The 17725-nt window shown below is 39.6% G+C and overlaps 1 protein-coding gene across 2 annotated transcripts in view; it reads right to left on the bottom strand.

Annotated features, from left to right (window-relative positions):
* The window catches only part of POLQ (DNA polymerase theta), a 56963-nt gene that overhangs the window by 13161 nt on the left and 26077 nt on the right, over positions 1-17725 (bottom strand). For both annotated transcript variants that reach the window (XM_054812746.1, XM_054812745.1), the window contains 11 exons: positions 16033-16226; positions 15605-15729; positions 13867-14110; positions 9921-13090; positions 8752-8895; positions 7947-8143; positions 6281-6521; positions 4954-5147; positions 3116-3253; positions 1605-1779; positions 1187-1322 (listed from right to left, as the gene is read on the bottom strand). In XM_054812746.1, coding sequence (XP_054668721.1) covers positions 1187-1322; positions 1605-1779; positions 3116-3253; positions 4954-5147; positions 6281-6521; positions 7947-8143; positions 8752-8895; positions 9921-13090; positions 13867-14110; positions 15605-15729; positions 16033-16226 — 4958 coding nt within the window. The remainder of the gene's footprint in view (positions 1-1186; positions 1323-1604; positions 1780-3115; positions 3254-4953; positions 5148-6280; positions 6522-7946; positions 8144-8751; positions 8896-9920; positions 13091-13866; positions 14111-15604; positions 15730-16032; positions 16227-17725) is intronic.

Raw genomic sequence — 17725 nt, 5'->3', positions numbered from 1 at the left:
AGACAGTTTGGACCAAAGATTGGAAGGCATATCAGACTTAGACTGCAGGACAGCTTCTTTCGTGCCAGCAGTCATTTCTGTGCCTTTAGGACTGCCCGTCTTCCTAACACAGTGGCCACGTAACTAAGGAACGTAGTCTCAAAGGTCAGCCTGAGAAGCTGACCTCTCAAAGTTCAGCAAGCACTCCATTCCTTTGATGGGCTGCTTCTCCACAGGGAAGACTCTAAGAACCCAGCCCACTCTCTAGCTGTCCTGCAAAGCTGCTGCAAGCCTGAGCACTGCCAGAGCTATTTCTCAGCTGCTTCTTCTCCTGAAGAGAGATGGACAAGATCCTGCTACTCCTGGGCTCTCTTCCCATGACCTACTCGAGGCACAAGGATGTTAGATACATGGTGGTAGGAAAAGACAGATAGAAGGGTCAAAAAAAACTTCTGAATGTTCTCGCATCTTGTTATGGGAAAAAAGATGATAAAAGTCACTCAGGTAACACATGCAGGACAAGAACCTGAATGGAAAGAGAAACTGAAAGGACAGAAAACCACTACCAAGTATGAAGACTCAAAGCTCACAAGCTAGCTGCTAAGAGATCCACCTTGATATTTCACTAGACTTCCACACAACTGTTTAGGCATGTAATGCTGTCAAAATAGGGCATTTGGTTAACAGCAACCAGATTTAGAAATCTTCTTCTGCTATCTGGTAGCTTTTGCAGGATCATTATCACAAATGAAATTATTAACAAAGACTAAAAATCTATTTGTCCATGTTCCCTTAAACAGGGAACTGCACAGCATAAAACAGCATTCTACTTCTTCCACAATATACTATCCTCTTTCAGAGCAGCTCTTAGAAAGTCAAACCAGATCTTAACTTCAGTTTAGTTACTTTTCAGCTCAAGCTTTTCATCCAACGGTTGGGAGCATAATGCTAATCTCACTGTAGGCTTTCATAAAGAATTTCAAAAAGCAAATGGCTACATGGAACCACATGCTGTTAGTTACTATTAGGTCTTTCATGTGTCACTGATTTTTAGGTATCTATTCCCCTGAAACTGTAAGAGAAACACTGAGTAACAAATCACACTGATGTGACAGTAGCTACAGGTGAAATCAGAAAAGAGAAATTTGACAATTCGACCACATTAAGATCAGAAGAGTAGACAGAAGCTTTGCCAATATCATCCTACCTGCCCCCAGAAATAGCACGAGAATTAACATTTCCATGGGCTCGGGAAGGTGGGCTTTCTTCAACCACAGTTGGCATTTCAATCTCAAAATCTCTTGGCACATTCTGGATATTTGGCTCTGTGAAGGTTATTCGACCTGAGAAGGAAGGCAAGGCAGAACTAAATAAGGGTACAAAAGGAGTCTCTCTATCATATTAATATGTGCAAGAAACGAATAATACTGCTTAGTGAACACAAAAGCTATTTTAACGCATCTAGACTTTTATTTCACATGAATCTGCCCTAAATATTTCAGTATTTTCATTCGGTTGAAGTAGAACACGGGCTTGATTTCCTATCTTTTCCCCACAGAAAAGCTGCCCACATACACACACACACAAATCGGTAAGAAGTGAGGATTTTGCACACATTTCTTTACCTGTAGCCGTGTGAGTCTGTGAGACTGGATATATCCTTTCCATTCCCAGTGCAGAATTCAATCGCTTTTCCCTCTGTAGTGGAAACACCACTTTAGTAATGGCATTGTTGATCCTCCTCCATTCCAATATCAGCCCTGGCAATGGGTGAAGTGTCTTTAATTTCTCCAAAATGTCCTTGTAGGGAAAAAAGGGCACAACTATAATTAGCTGCCTTAAAAGTTTTATAAATAAAGTTTTTGCAGTTCTGCAGGAAAAAGTGACCTACACCTGAGCAGTCAAAGCACCATGAGACACAGCTGCAGTTTTATACACACAAGAAGGCGGTCACTTCTCTTTGGACTTCTGCATCCTCATGACCACTCTTAGTCTGCACCAACCAATAAATCACCTGAAATGATCAAATAAAGCAACACTTGCCATAGGTCCCCTACGTTGTCTCCTCTTGCCCAGCGTTAATGCTCTTCCTCCATCTTCTTGCATATTTTTCTCCCTGCTCTCTCCTATCCATTCACTAGGAACACAGAAAATGAAGCCCTTGACCATACTCCTTGAAAGACAAAGCTGATCACTAGCAATCAAATCCTTTCAGTTAAATCAGAAATATGAAGGGACTAACAAGAATTTCAAATACAGTGGCATGCAAATATTTCTCAAAATAACATATTTTTGTATGCAGCCGACAGCTGCAGCCTCATCCCTCCATATCACAAAAGGAGGAAATCCTCACTTTGCTTCTTGCTCCCTGCTCTGCCATCAGCACTGCACTCACTTCTTCTCTGCCACTTGACTTTCGGAAATCAATACTTGTCTTCCAAGCACTGACTACACCAAACAAGGGGAAACTAAGAAAACAACACAGATTAATGAGTCCTGAAAACAAGGAACATATATATCTGCTAATATCACTTGTCTGGCAAGAGCACCCATTAACCTGCAGCAGTTGATATTAATGCAGCTCCACAATATTTATCAACTGGCAAGCATGTCAATAGCCTTCACATTTATACAAGCTTTTGATATACTAAATTTGATAAGCCATCAGATCAGCCATTCTGAAGACAAATTTCCCTGAAGCACAAAATACAGATATGGTAGTACCAGGCAGGGAAAATACTGTATTCAATCACCATGGTATTTAAGTATCTTTCAAGCTGATGTTGAAAAATTCTTCTACTATTGGCTTTACAAAATGATTGTGATATTTTGGTCTTACACATGGTTTGGGAAATTAAATTTTGCCTGATTTATTCTTCTTGAAGCCTGCTACTTATAGTCATGTCCTCACTACACTCAGGCTTTAGGAGCATAGGAGGAGTTAATAATTCTGCTAACAGAGAAGGCAGAATCCAGTTTGAATTTCCAGTGATAACTGGAGAAGCAAAAAGGTAGTTAAAATTTACTTTCATTTAAGTTAGCATACCTAACTCCAATGTATCCAAGCAGCAGATGTGTGAAGTAAGAGGAGTTATTTTTACAGTCACTTTCAGACTAGAACCAGACTTTACCGTACCTTGGTTGTACTGAACTGCTTGCTCAACCTAACTCTGTTTCCTTTAGCAGTTGTTCTTCTGGTGTAACCCAGAGTTTTCTTGTTCCCTTGAACTTTCACATCTCCATGTTGTGGCAGCTTCAGCTCCAGGAACAAAACCTGAAAAAGGCCGGCATTTCAAATTAGTTTCTGCACACCACTCCCAGGAGAAAACAAAAAGCAACTGGGCACTTAAACAGCTTGTTCCAACCAAAGGATAGTACAAATGCTTCAGGTAATTAAAAAGCTGATTAAAGATCTCTGCTATCAAAGTCATTCCTCCTCATTTTAATTAACTACAAAATGCAATCTAAAAATCCCATTTTCTGAACACTATAAGTTGGAGTTCAGAGGTATGTTTTTAGAAAAGGTAATTAACTCCGTCCAGTAAGTGAGGTTACTGCTGACAGTCAACTGTAATAAAATGTGTAGTTAAGATGACTAAAAGGGGGAGGAACATTGGTGGGGAAAAAAAAAGAAGTGTTAGCAGGGAGCAGTCTTCAGAGCAGAATGAATGGCACAGAAGGAGGTGGTCACAAATAGCTTTTATAGAATAACCAGAATATTAATTTTTCTAAAAATATGCCAAGAACTAAAAAATTCAGTATATGCTCACTTGTTGACAGACAGAACACAGTTCTTCATTTTTTTTATTCTCTGTTTCTGTGTAGCATTATACACTATTTAGCAGCTATTGTATTTCACTTCACAGCTGGCAGAAGGGAATAGAAGCTTTTCTCTTGCACATTTTTGTAGCACAAAAGTTTTACTGACACAAAATTAGAAGGGTAAAGCTCTACTAACCTATACAAGATACTTTACATGATTTCCAACAAAATTTCCACATGGGAAACAAGTTTCTCTAGTTCAGAGAACAGCATTTCAGAAAAAACTTTCCTTCCCCTTTCCCATGAAGCAGAGGGAAATTGGAGCTGAGCATTATTTCAGGAGTTCTAACTCAGATTACTGTAACCAAGAAAAACTTCTGCATTTGCAACAAAGGAAGAATATTTCTGTGGAACTTCTTTTAGTCATGGCTGCTTGCAAATTTTGACTATTTCCATATAAAGTATATTAATTTCTTGCTGAGGGGCTATATAGAAAAGAAATAAAAGGGGAAAAAACATGCACAGCAATTATAATCTATTCCTATCATTCCATGTAACGTACATTAAAAAAATATAGCAAAGTTATTCAGGAATAAAAGTATTGCTAGTTTACATAGAAATCTGTTTCTTAGGCTTTTAAAAAAAAAAAAAAAAAAGCCCAACAGTTTTATACAGATTCTTAAAAACAGGCAGTAGTTGATTCAAAACTTTTAAAGCAGTCTTTCTTCCTCTTGCATGCCTGTACAGGGATAAAGGTAACAATGCAACTTATTCAGTACAACTATTCTTAGACTCAGACTACATGATACCACATCTTGCATGCAGAATGCTGGTCTTGCAAAAAAAGCTTCTCCAGTCCCGCACCATTAATCCAAAATATTCCAAAAGCCATTTAATTGGCAGATGATCTCCTGCACCATGAGAAGCCAAGGTCCTATACAAACAACATGCTTATTTCCACTTCTACCTCCTCTATTTCTGCTAAAGGTAGCAGAAATCAGAATGATCAGTAACAAGCAGGAGACGTGCAGCACCTTGCAGGCAGCAAGCTCATAATGAGTGTAAAGACAAATCAACACTGAGCAGAGTTCAATTTGCTTTTTGTCTTTTCTTCATACACAGCCTGCCCAAGGTTTTTTCTTAAGTCTAAGCAAAAGCCTCTTGGGGGTAACTTCTGAGAAGGTTCTCCCTCCCACTCTAACCCTCACATACCTCTGCAATGTCATCAGGGCTGGTCAAGGAGAAGCTGTGGCCTGCCAGCTGATACGCCTTGGTCTCAATCTCGCTCAGTTTAGCTTGCATGACCTGTTTCTGGGTTTCATACGCTGTTGTGCTAAAACCAATGCCATTCAGCTCCAGCAGAGCCAAGCAATAATGAGTGGGCATCTCCACGTTAGAAAATACATCTGTAGTAAATAGAAACCCCAAGAAAAACTTAGAACATCAAAAACAGATCACCTGCAGATCAACAGATTCATTAAAAAACTCAGGAATCCCCAGTTTTTAAAATCGTGAATGTGCTCACACATTGAAATCTTACAGATTAGAAATCTAGTATAGATTTAGTTTAAATAATTTTGATTCTGCAATATTTCATAGTAAGAAATATTTGATAATAAGTAGTATTCCAGAACTTTTTAATCACTAAAGTATTTAAGAGAATAACAATTTCTGTCAAAAATTATTTTTCTAAGAAATACACATCTCTCTGTATATCAACATTTTATAAACTGCAGACATGCTTAATGTAAAGCTTTCTAACTTGATACACTTTCATTCCACCACCCACGTCTTTTTAAAACGTTCTAAGGTTTAGTTGTCATGATCATAAATGATGTGGTAAACTTGCAATAAAAGACTTCAGTGAGACTAGACCCTAACCATAGGCTTTGGATACAATTTAGGGGAAGCAATCATAAAGCCCACCAATAGGTATGTGCTTTAGGGGGTGGGGGGTTGTTTGTTTTTAAACACAGACAAGCATTCAGCAAACACCAGTGCAAACAGACTGGATCATTAGCTATGGGATCACAAAAGTTTCACGGACACAACACGTACATGGCAAGCAATGCTATATGGGCAGGCTGAAGAGCAAGAAATCCTCCTCAGAAAACATTAGAGGATTTTAGGAATTGCTTCTGACAAGAAAATGCAAAAGCTTTTGAAAATGTTCATGAGAAACCATAGACAGGCCCACAAGCCCCCTCAGAATGGCTAGGGTACTCACCTGGGAAGTAGACATCTGCTTGATTCAGAGACTTAAAACAGACTCCGCTATTGCCTTAACCAATGGAACTGGTGGATATTTGGGATATAAAAATTATATTCTAATTTAAAATTTAATTTAATTTTTTGGACAAAACAGATGTACTTCCAAGGGAAGTTCCCTCTTTCCTTTTAACAAATGAACATTTTGCCACAAAACATATTTAGATAAGAAATTCCAAGTCTCCTCTCTTCTCCACTAATCATTCAGCCTGGGGTAGCACAGCTACCTTTATCCTCCATCTTTGCCCCCAAGTGGAAAAGCATTGTTTACCTGTCAGATTTTCCTTCTGTAATTCATTACGGAGTTGGTTCATGACATTGAAGATAAGCACAGACTCTATTGCTGCTCTGTACCTCCCAGAATGATCTCCGCTGGCACTAAGCCCCAGGCTCTGCACCCCTTGGCCGGTGCCTACCCCTTCCAGTAGAGGTAGCTCGTTGGGGAGAAAGTTAGTCACCATGTTGTGAAGTGTACGTTCCTTAGAGCCAGAATCAAGCAGCCAACATGCAACCTTAAAAAGGGAGACCTCCATGAGACCTTTTTTTCATTTTAGTCATAATATAATGTAAATATTTAACCGGGGGTTAATGCAAGGTTATAGTGCAGATTATTTTTTCTTGATTTGGCAGGTGGTCTGGAATAATTTGTGGAAAAGTTACATGATTTCAGATAAAACCTTCAAGAGGGCACAAGTCACTGAAAAGCTTCATTCTCAAAGTTAATTCTGCACAATTGAAAACCTTATCCTCTTGTTAACTAAACACACCTACAAGTGTTGTCCTCAGGTTTTTTTCATTTATTAAAACCTAACACAAAAGGGGATCAAATATGAAAATCAGGATCAAAACATGTTTAATCTGAAAATTGACTTTGTAAAAATCAGAACTTGCTATTGATCTAGAATATTAGTCAAGCCGAGCTCTCCTATTTTATGGATATCAGCACTAGTACCAAGAATTCTGCAAGGCAAATTTTATTCACAGTAAGCCTCATACCTCCCACTGTCTTCAAAGCAATTTTGCTTATAGCTATATTTCAATTTCTTGTGTCAAAATAGGATGAAACACAGGTTTCTACATTGTCTCTGCCATGCAAGCAGGAGGTAAAAACCACATGTATATGTATGGATGTGTGTGGAGGCGTGAACATGTGTGTATGTATATATTCGCTGCATCACTAAAATGAACAAATAAGAGTATGACTCCATTTAATACAGTGCAGGCAAAGGTGCTACTTCTATTGCTCTTTAATTTTATTCTAAAACTATGTATCAGTATGAAAAGCTAAGTTTGTCCTTATATTGAACTCCTTAGCTACTTACCTGCAGGCTTTAATATTGCCATGATGCTATTCAGCCCATGTGTGATGCAAGCTTTAAAAATCAACACCAAAAATTTCTATGCATCTAGAGCTTTTCCTAACAAGCACAAGAAGGTGCTTTTACCTCTTTGTATTGTTTCATTTGAGTTACAAATGGTACCCAATCTTTTGAAATTACATGTAAACTTTGTTTTGTTTTGAGAAAATAGTGGTGGGAAGGTGGTCCATACAGCAGGTAAATCTTTTGCTTACAAAGTGTTCTGCTCTCAGAATCAATAATCTGACCAGGAGCAGTTCTGCCATTTCAGTTCCAGGCTTCTTATTGCAACAAAACAAGAGTTCAGCCCTGTCCACTGGGACAGGGGAGAGATTTAACCTCATCCTCCCCATCCAAGCAATCAGGTGTGAAAGATTAACGTGTTAAGCTCTCACTGAACCTGCTCTGTTTCTCTTGCAGGCACCACGAACACAGAGAGCAAAAGAAGTCTCCTCTAAATACTGTTCTAGATTTCCCACTGGAAGAAAATGTCACTAAACCCCCTGACAGGTGTGCATGTGCCACTGGTGTGTTTAAACTAGTAGTTTTACCCAAGCTAAATTTCTTAATCCTGCAAACCTTTGGGTCCTCAAAACTTCCTTCCAAGGAGATGCCACAAGCCATCACCAGAGTCTTGTAGTGCTGAATGAAGTTATACATGACAAGCGACCGCTCTTGCTTGGACTTCTTCTGCAGGTACAGCTGCAGATGATACAGTCTCTCTGTTACAGATAGGTTTTTGTCCAAAGGTGGTGGTGCCAAACTCATACTTATTTCTAAGGCAAGAAATACAAGCAAAAATCATCTTTTGCATGATAAGAAAGGCAAGAGAAAAATCTTGAATGTAATCATCTAAAGCACAAAAGCTACAGTTGGACTGTGAACAAATAACAATAAATCTATACTGCTATTACATATTGTATTAAACCAGACAAGGCTCCCAAAAGCAATATGCTGTGCCTCTACTACTAAACAAAGAATAGTCAGGAATCGAACCCTAGTCACGAGCCCATGTAGCACAGATTGGGTTCTGTTCAACATTCTAGTATCAGATATGTTCTGGAGAGCAAAAATTGGAAGAGGTTGAAAGAGAAAACTAAGTAAGCTAAAGAGAACATGGGAGTAAGCTAACATTTTAGCCATATGCATGCTCAGCAGTTCAGTGCTTGAGCCAATTACCTGCCCTTATTATATAGCTACATAGATGTATCCACAGCAACATGTCTAAGGGTGTTCAACACTTAAGACTGCTGAATAACGTGGCTAAATTACTCCATCACACATTTGATCTGGGTTTGGGACACGCAAAACACTTCCAGGAACCTATCTGCTGAAGGTACTTTCTTGAAATGCAGTGTCATGTAACACAGCACAGCTCACTTACCAGTCTGGTCTTGTATCTGCTGCAAAGAGATATAGTAGGCATCTTTTCCACCCCAACATACTGCCAGTCCAACTACCAAGATGTCTTCACAGCCTTGGACAGGAAATCCATCATCTTTAACTTGCATCCACTGAGGGGAACTTACTAAAAGAATAATTTTTAAGTTACAATTATAAAATGGCATCCGTAAATACAGAAGAGTTTGGATCCTGAAAATGTAAATACATACAGTTGAGCCCAAATTTCTTAAAAGTGAATATATACCTTCATTTTTATCTATAGGGAGAAAAATCTATCTTTCTTTTGCAAAGAAAAAGCAAACACACACACAAAACCCACCATAGAATAGCAAAACTCTTAACAGAAACAACTACCCATTATAGCATCCCTGCAAAACTCTGGCCTTTCCTAGCGATCTCTTCAAGAGTTGAGACAGAAATGTATTCCCTCCTTTCATTCTGAAAAACATTTAAACATTTCACATTTGTTTGTCAAAAATATATTTTGATAGTTAAGAAATTGTTGTTATGGCAATATGACAGCAAAGAATCTAACTCTGCTTAATCTTGTTATTTTAAAGGAAGAGTATGTTTATACAGCAGCAAACTGCAGCATATGAATACTTCTGTGGAAAAAGATGAAGCAATATTACAACAACCCAGAGACTGATCCAAATTTCACACGTGCATATATTGAACCAAGTTTACTTTTGCAAACTTGAAAATATTTAGCCTTGGTTCAGAGGCAATCCCGCAAGTAACACTGCTCAGTGGAGACCTTGAACAATTTGTACTGTTATTGTTAAATATATTATTCATTTTAAAATATACTAAAACTTGTTTATGACATGGAAAGATACATGATAAAGGGACTGCACAACACAGATCCATTTCAAAATTAGATATACAATGAAACATTACTATTTAGATGCTCTCAAAAACAAACAAGCTGCTAACACTTCATTACTATCACCAGAGACCTACCAATGAAATGCTATTTTCCATCTCTACTAACATGCAGCTCCTTTGCTTTATTGAGACTGACAGTATTAAATTATTACCAGTAATTTTCCTCCTTTTTTTGCAAACCCTTTCCTTCTCCACCCCTGCTTTAAGCTGAAGATGCCACCCTGCTGTTCACAAAGTAACACGCTGGAACACAGAACTGACCTTTTTTGAATTTGCCACCAATCGTTGATTTGGGAGACAAAAGACATTTTGTTCTTTCACATGCCACTGAGATGGAGAATCTGCTTTTCTCCTTCCATTCTGCAACAAAAGTCTGGAAGAGTGCTTTGTCGCTTGCTACATCGATAATAGTGAAACTTTCAGCACTTAAGGGAATGAGTGGAAAAACATCCTGAGATAGCTGCAGTGAAAAACCTTGGTCTATAGTGGAATCATCTTTTATCTCATCAGTGTCAACTGGGTCTACAATCCCAGGACTGTCCTGGAGTGTTTTTACCTGCTGCTCTGCATTGCCCTCACTATTCTGCTGTGGCTGAATCAGCTGCCCTTCATTCATGCAGGTGACTTGTCTCTTCCTTGCAGAGTTCAGAGAGAGAGAAAGAGAACTCTTTGGCAAAAGCTCTTTGGGGGGTGTTGGAGGAATAAACGTGTTATTACTATCTGGCGGAGGACAGGATGTTCTGTTGCTTCCCTTGAGTGGAAGTGTTATGCAGTCTGTTTTCGGAAGATCCAAGTCTTCTGTTTTGTTTTCTTTAACCTTGAAACGGCTTTTTAAATCCTGGTAAGTGGGCAAAGCCTCTGGCTGACAACAGTCAGATTCCAATACTAGATCTGGCTCTTTATTAGTAGTAGCAGCAACTAACTTCTCTTTCAAACAGGAGCTTACTGAAACTGGTTCAATGCCTGAGGGACTAGGCCATTTGTCTAATACATCCTGCAATCCTGGGCTTAGTTCAAATGAGTGGCCAGTCCACGCCACTGGATGAGTTTTCTTGTCTAAAGCTTGTTGGCTTCTCTGGAGCTTTTCACCTTGATCTCCTACTAAATCCTTTGGTCTGGTGTCATTGTTACAAATCACTGGGTTTTTTAATCCTGACTGACCATGAAATGCAGAAGGAACATCTTCTAGAAAAGACGGGGAGTTTGCATGATCTAAAACTTCAGCTATGAGATCAGAGAATACTAGAGACACATTTTTAAGCTTTGCAGGGTCCTCACGCTCTTTCTGATTGCCGCTGACGTCAAACTTATTCTGAACAGGCCTTAGGTTCTCCAAAAGGCCTTCTGGAGCAAGCAAAGAAACTTGTGGAGAAGCAAGGGGCTTTCTGTCAGCTTCCATGATGTGAACAGCTGAAAGGTCGCTGATATTACTGAAGCTATCATCAAACAGCAAGCTATCACTTATATTGAGGCTTGTTTCAGGGACAGGGTGACATTCTACTTGTACAATGTGCTCACTACCAAAAGGGGAAGTTGCTTTATTAAGGTCTTTAGCCACAGTCTCCCCCTTTGCTGAATTTTGGGTCTGGTAATCTTGTAGAAAACTGTGTAGCTGGGAGTCGGTCACTGAGAAATCGCTTTCTTTAAAGCAAAGTGCAGATTCTATTTCCTTCATTATGGGCTGTAAATTAGGGCCTCCAGACTTCAAATCTTTATTACTGCAGTGCTGAGCTGCATTTTTTGTAATGTTATTTGTTGTAATAGGACTAGATAAGCCCAGTTTCCTAACTGTTGCAGCCAGTCTTTCATCAGTAGCGTTCTCAGTCTGTGAAGCACATAGTTTCTTGGAGACTTCCTGCCGTGGTATCGCTGCCAGCTCTGAACCTTGTATTCCCTGCTGTCCTGTGATTCCAGCTGCTGCCTCCTGTTTTATTATCATCTCAGTTTGAGTATCCAACTGGAAGCTGTCTTCAAAGTCTCTAGAGTCAGAAAACAGATCAGAGGATGGACCATTCTGAACATCACCTGCATTGCAAACACCTCTGGATTTTACTAGAGCATCTTTCAGAAAATCCTTAGGATGACTGTTGGCTTTCTGCAGTGCTCCAGCTTGTAACAATATTCCACTGGGCTTTTCGCTCCTATTTTTGCCACCATTCTGAATCTGAATATGGCAGGACTTATCCTCACCAGGACAAAAACGCACAGGCTTCCGTATCCTGCTGCCACTATGGACACGTTCATTTCCAGAGCAGCTAGCAGTTACATTACGGTGATCTGTATCTAAAGCCATCTGCTGCTTACCAATCATCACCTCAGCACAGCTCACATCTGTTTGCATTTTGTTAATTTTATTCTGCTTATCATCAGTATTTTCATTTCTCAGTGTCCTAACACTAGCAGGTATCACTAGACTTTCTACAATATTGTGTGTCCCCACATGGATGTGTGGAGTACCCTGCAATGTAACAGGTGCCTGAAAACATGCTCTCCCCTTAAGCATGCCTTCATTAATGGTGGTAGGCTCTGGAAATAATCCTTCCATTTTGTCCTTCCTCCCCAGATTAAGTTCCCCCATCTGTACAGAATTTGAGACTTTATGAGTTACAGACTCTGTTTCCATAAATTCCTTATTATTTTGGTCTGAAAAAAAATTATCTTTAGAGATGGTGGGGTGGAAAGCAGGCAGCTTTTGTATGTCTATGCTAAGCATATTTGAATCTTCAAGAAGTGACCTCTGCAGTTTTGAAGCAGTATTCTTTTTCCTAGTCCAGTTTAAATGCATGTCCGCACTTCTTATCAATCTAGAGACTGAAGACTTTGTTCTCAATGTTGGTGCTTTTCCTTGTTCAGCAGGGAGTTCTGGAATTGCTCTTCTGGAATCCATCTTGGTTTTGACCAGAGGAATTCCTTCTACATTTTCATTCTCACTGCACATATTTGGCCGTTTTCTAGCACTGTACACAATATCATCATTGCCTTCCTCTGCTCGAGCCTGCCTCCTGCCTGGGACTTCACTCTCAAATCTGCAGTTTTCTGTACTACCACTTAGTCGCCTTTTATATCCTTTTTTAATATTTGATAAGTTTACAGTCCGAGAACCAAGGCCATTACAATGTTGAATGCTGCACCCTTTTTTGTTTAACACCCTAGAAGACTCAGAAGACTGCCCCCCATTTGATCTATGTAGTCTGTCTTCAAGTTCTGACTCACTGCTGATCATAGAGGATGTATCAGACTCAAGAAAAGATTCTGGGTTCCACTGTACTCCCATCAGTGCCAAATCCTGCTGGAGAAGTCCCCTGGCTTCCTCCACAATGAGGGAAGCTGCTTCTCTTTCAGTTAAGCCTTTCATTCCAGCCATCCAGATGCTGCGCACAGTCCGACGCTCCTCTGCGGATTCTTCATCTTCATCCACAGCCCTACGAACGCTATGGGAAAGGTAACAGACAGATGTAAGCATTCATGCAGAAAATAACAAACAGTACAAGGAGCTGGCACTATTCTGCTCCACTCCCATTTCAATTAGCTTCACAGAAGCACTATATGCAAAATATAATGCACTTAATAGGAAATAACTATTTCAGTTTTCTATATGTGAATTGATGTTGATGAAAGATATTACTGGCTGCATATCCCAGAAGCATTCCCAGGCTTCTGTGTTCAAACATGTACCCCAGATGAGTCCCAACTCCCTACTAGGGCAAGATCCAGGTCTAAATCAATCCTCCTCCATGGACTGTTTTCCAAAGAAAGGAAACTTCAGGAGCATGAACCAGACAGGTGTCATGGCACAGTCCAACAGGTACTTGATCAAGGAAGCTGGTCATTGCACTAACACAAAAATCACAAGAGAATCTCAAATGACATACAGTATAAATCATCAACTCATTTGATCATATGGTGGAGCTGCCTTTTAGAGGCAGCAAAAGGTCTCCAGAAAGCATTAACAATTCACCCAGGACTAAACAGTGCATTGACAAGAGGAACAAGAAGAAAATTTAGGTCTCATAAACTTATGCTGCAAGCAAAAGATGCTTCTATTAATTTCAAAATAATCATGGAATAACTGTGATCACTTATTTCTAACTAATGTTTGGCACCAAGTCCCAAAAGGTGGCCATATTTAATTACAGGTTTCATCCTGCAATCCTTCACCTTACAAACAAACTCCTTTACTTGACTTCTGGACTTACTGATTCCTCACCTTTTGAATGGTACTGAATTCTTCAGAGCAGTTGCCACGTCATCAGGACTGGCTTTAGCAAGATCAGCCACTGTGACAAAGCCAGCGTTGTAAAGTGTCCTAGCACGCTGTGCATTCAGCAGAGACACTCGTACCAGGTCACAAAGCTCCCTGTGAACCCCAAAAGTGAGGCGGCTCTGGAACTGAGAGAGCAACAGCTCCATGTTGTGCCAGCCCAGTCGATTACAGAAAACCGTTACCATTCCTAGAACACAGAAGTTACATTAATGTGTCTTAACTCCAGCTCCAGTGCTGCTAACCTGGATTCATTTTTCACCCCCTCATCTGAACAGGCATTCACTTTACACTTCTCACCTTCCCATTACTTACAGAAACTAATTCATGTTTATTATAACTATGACTAGAAGCTGGTCTTGTGGAACTCTAATTAATCTAGAATTAACTAGTTTGTCATTGAGGTAGAAATTCTGAATGACACTGCTTTTTCAAAGACACTCATCTTGAACGTGTGAAGCACGTGCATATGCTGTAACAGGATTCCTATCAACCAAACACACTGAAGAAAAGACAACGGAAAAAGCAGTGATGAGAGGCAGTAAGAGAAGCCACAGATCTTTGAGGAAAGCCAGCAGTGATGTCCATAAAAGCACAACTTGGCCTGCAGGACTTGTTTCTGAGAGCATCACAGGAGGTAGCAAAGCCTATGATAAAGGTTACAACTGCAGTCCCCAGCACATGGGAGGAGGAGAAGAGCAGGGAAAAGACAGTTTCTTACTCACAGATTGCATCTACAGAGTATGAAAATAACTGAAACACACAGCATCCCTCACTGTTTTTACAGTGATTATAGAAAACAACTTCTATCATATCTCTTAACTACATTTATATATATACGTGTGTGTGTGATGTCAACCATTCATTTTACTTCCCAAATTACTTTTGTGAAAATTATTAACACTGGGAATAGAGAATTATGAAACTGCTACAACAAAAAGTTATTTATACTACCTGAATTAAACTACTCTGCATCAGCTGGCGTGACCTTTTCATTCTGGGGTTTTGACTCATGCTGCAACCCACACATAGGGTTTTGCAAGTTGAGCTAAAACTGTCTTAAACATTGAAGACCCACTTACGGAGTAATGGAGGACTTAGGCAACAGAAAAAAAATATCTCAGTCACATGGTGTGCTGTTACTTCTACTCCTACACAGCCCTCTTAAGGAAGTTAAGGGGGACAGCTATCTGACCTCTTGTTCTCTGCTGATAAATGACCCAGAAACTACTCACTCTGTTTTGAAAACTATAAACTTATACTTTCTGGCCAATTAATTTGCAACCAGGAGAAAGCCATGCTAAGTCTTAGAGACCCCAAACTTTACCCATGCTGAAAGGTACTCTTTCCTGATAGAGCAAAGCTCCAGAATGGACTTGTACTTAATTTCCATACTTAGCATTGAACGAACTACATTCCTGCACAGTACAGAGATGATTTCCACAGACCTCAGCATGCTACAGCACTGCTTGATTCCACTCAGCTGGCCCCCTTCCCACAGCACACTTTGTGGTTCCATCTCAAAGCAGGGGCAACCACAGATTAAGCTATAAAGCTGGAAGTGGTTTTACAAGACTGATTGTTGTTAGTACCACACTGTGGCTATCTTATCTCTGTATCTGGAAGGAAGGAATGAAAACAGACTAGCCTAGGACTCCTGGGCTATTTTGCCCAGACAACTCACCTGCATAGGTGGCAGCAGATTGCTGCAAGGATTGAAGCTGGCCACGACTACAGCCATATTTCTTGGTCATATCCTTTAAGGGAACCTCACTGATTAAATCCAGAAGGGCAAGACTGGTGAAAAACCTGTAGAAGAAGTACACATGGAAATAAAGTCATCATCCAGGGCACATTAGTGTACATGGCAAAATGCAATCTGATAGCATAGGACAGAATGGTACTGTAGAAGCAGAGAAAATGGCTTCCAAAAACATCAGCACAAACATCTTGTGCCAGCAGTGTTCTCAATACAGAGCAGACCAGATCCAGGTTCTCCGAGCTATCAGCTCACTCAGCAAGACAGCCAGTTCCTGAAAACAGACACAGAGCCTGTCCACTCCACATGTTACAGGCTCTAGTCTTTGCACATTCACACCCATTTGTAGCTACCTTCTGTGGATGGCCATTTGTCTATGCTGTTTCTCTGTTTTAGCTATGATTTTGCCCTTTACTGAGCGAGCCAGAAAGCCTTCTTCAATCCCCACCAGCTCAGCCACACGTTTCATTGAGGCAGGCAGCTTCTCCCATAAGCAGAAAAACTGGTACCAATCAATTGTGGTCCACTCTTCATACACTGGGGTGACCTAAAGAAAATAAGACAATGCAAAAACCATTTTGTTTCAGAGAAACAAACAGAACAGAGCTCTGGGTAAACAAAAATGCAGCCTAGGGAATGTGGTTAGAGCATCCTACGCACTACTTAGAGACACTGACTCATAACCATGTACCCTGAAGAAAGTAAAAGCTCTTCTAACCTACTGACGAGATCTGACTCATATAGGTACTCTAATGATTAAACAATTTGGAATCTTTGTCAGATTGCTCCCTAAATCCAAGCCACTAGAAGATTTCTAAGCTGCATCTTTATTCTCCTTTAACAAAATAAAACTTCATTTTTTTTTAACAAAACTGACAGATATTTATCAACTTCTTAAAACCACTAGCAATCACACTAACCACTGCCACAGCATTTGATAAAACAGGAGGGAACACAGGTTTTGCCAGGACTCGCTGAAGCTTCCATTTACCTGGAGTAAAAGAAATCTCAGCTTTTATTAACACTAACAAAAAAGGCATCTAGAGCATTCACACAGTTTTAGACAGAAAACCAATTCTGTTATCCTTCAGTTGGCACAGTCAGTTTCAGTATGAGGAGACAAAATGTCTTCATATCTGTATCAATATACTGCAAGATTAATTATTCTGAAATAACTCATAGTTGGTGGGAAGCATTTAACATAACGCAGAATACCAGATGCCTATGTAGTTGTAAATCATCCATGCCCCTTCATCTGCTAAGAACAAAAGTTATTAAGGTAGGGGATTGGTTTTTTTGTTGTCTTTTTTTTCCTTTTAAAGAAAACTCTCTTCCCAGCCTAGATTTGTTTTAATCAACTTTCCTAAAATATAAGGTCTTGGAATTCAGTCTTATATTTGTATAAGTAAAACATTGAAGCCTAAGAAAATGAAAAAGCATTACAGCAGATAATTTCCCTGTAGCCCATAAGGAACACATGGAGAACAATTCTTTTTTCTTTTTTTTTTTTTTTTAAAAAAAAAAGGCCAAAAAAAGCCACCAAAACTAAACAAACCTTCAGCCTTGAAAATGAACAGACCTACAAGCAAGTGTTTTAGGCTAGCTTCATTGAAGAGAATCTCAAGAACATTTTGTTCAACAGCGTATTTGATTTAAAATAACATTAGACAAGCTGCTGCCATTAAAAAATACAGGGTAAAAAAAAAATATTGCCATCACTGTCCAGAACACAAACAAAATTAATCCTTTTTTTTCTGTTTTGGAGATGCAAACAGGGAAAAAAAATCACTAATGCATGACACAAAACAGTCCACTTTGCCTAGTAGAAATAGAACAAAATATAATGGTGGTCCTCTAAAACAGAGATATGGGGATATATGGGACACTAGTAGATCAAAAAAAAAAAAAAAATCTATCACTATCAGCCAATAACCCGGTTAATGAACACAGCAAGCAGAGACAGGCACCTTCAATCTCTTGCTTGTCCCCTAGCTCAACAACTCCTGTCACCACAAGCATATTCTCCTTGGAGTGAGCTTTTTTTCA

This window comes from Grus americana, chromosome 1, assembly GCF_028858705.1.
Source record: "Grus americana isolate bGruAme1 chromosome 1, bGruAme1.mat, whole genome shotgun sequence".
NCBI classification, from domain to species: domain Eukaryota; kingdom Metazoa; phylum Chordata; class Aves; order Gruiformes; family Gruidae; genus Grus; species Grus americana.
Note: the sequence above shows the minus strand (reverse complement) of the source record. Positions and strands in the feature narration are given on the sequence as shown.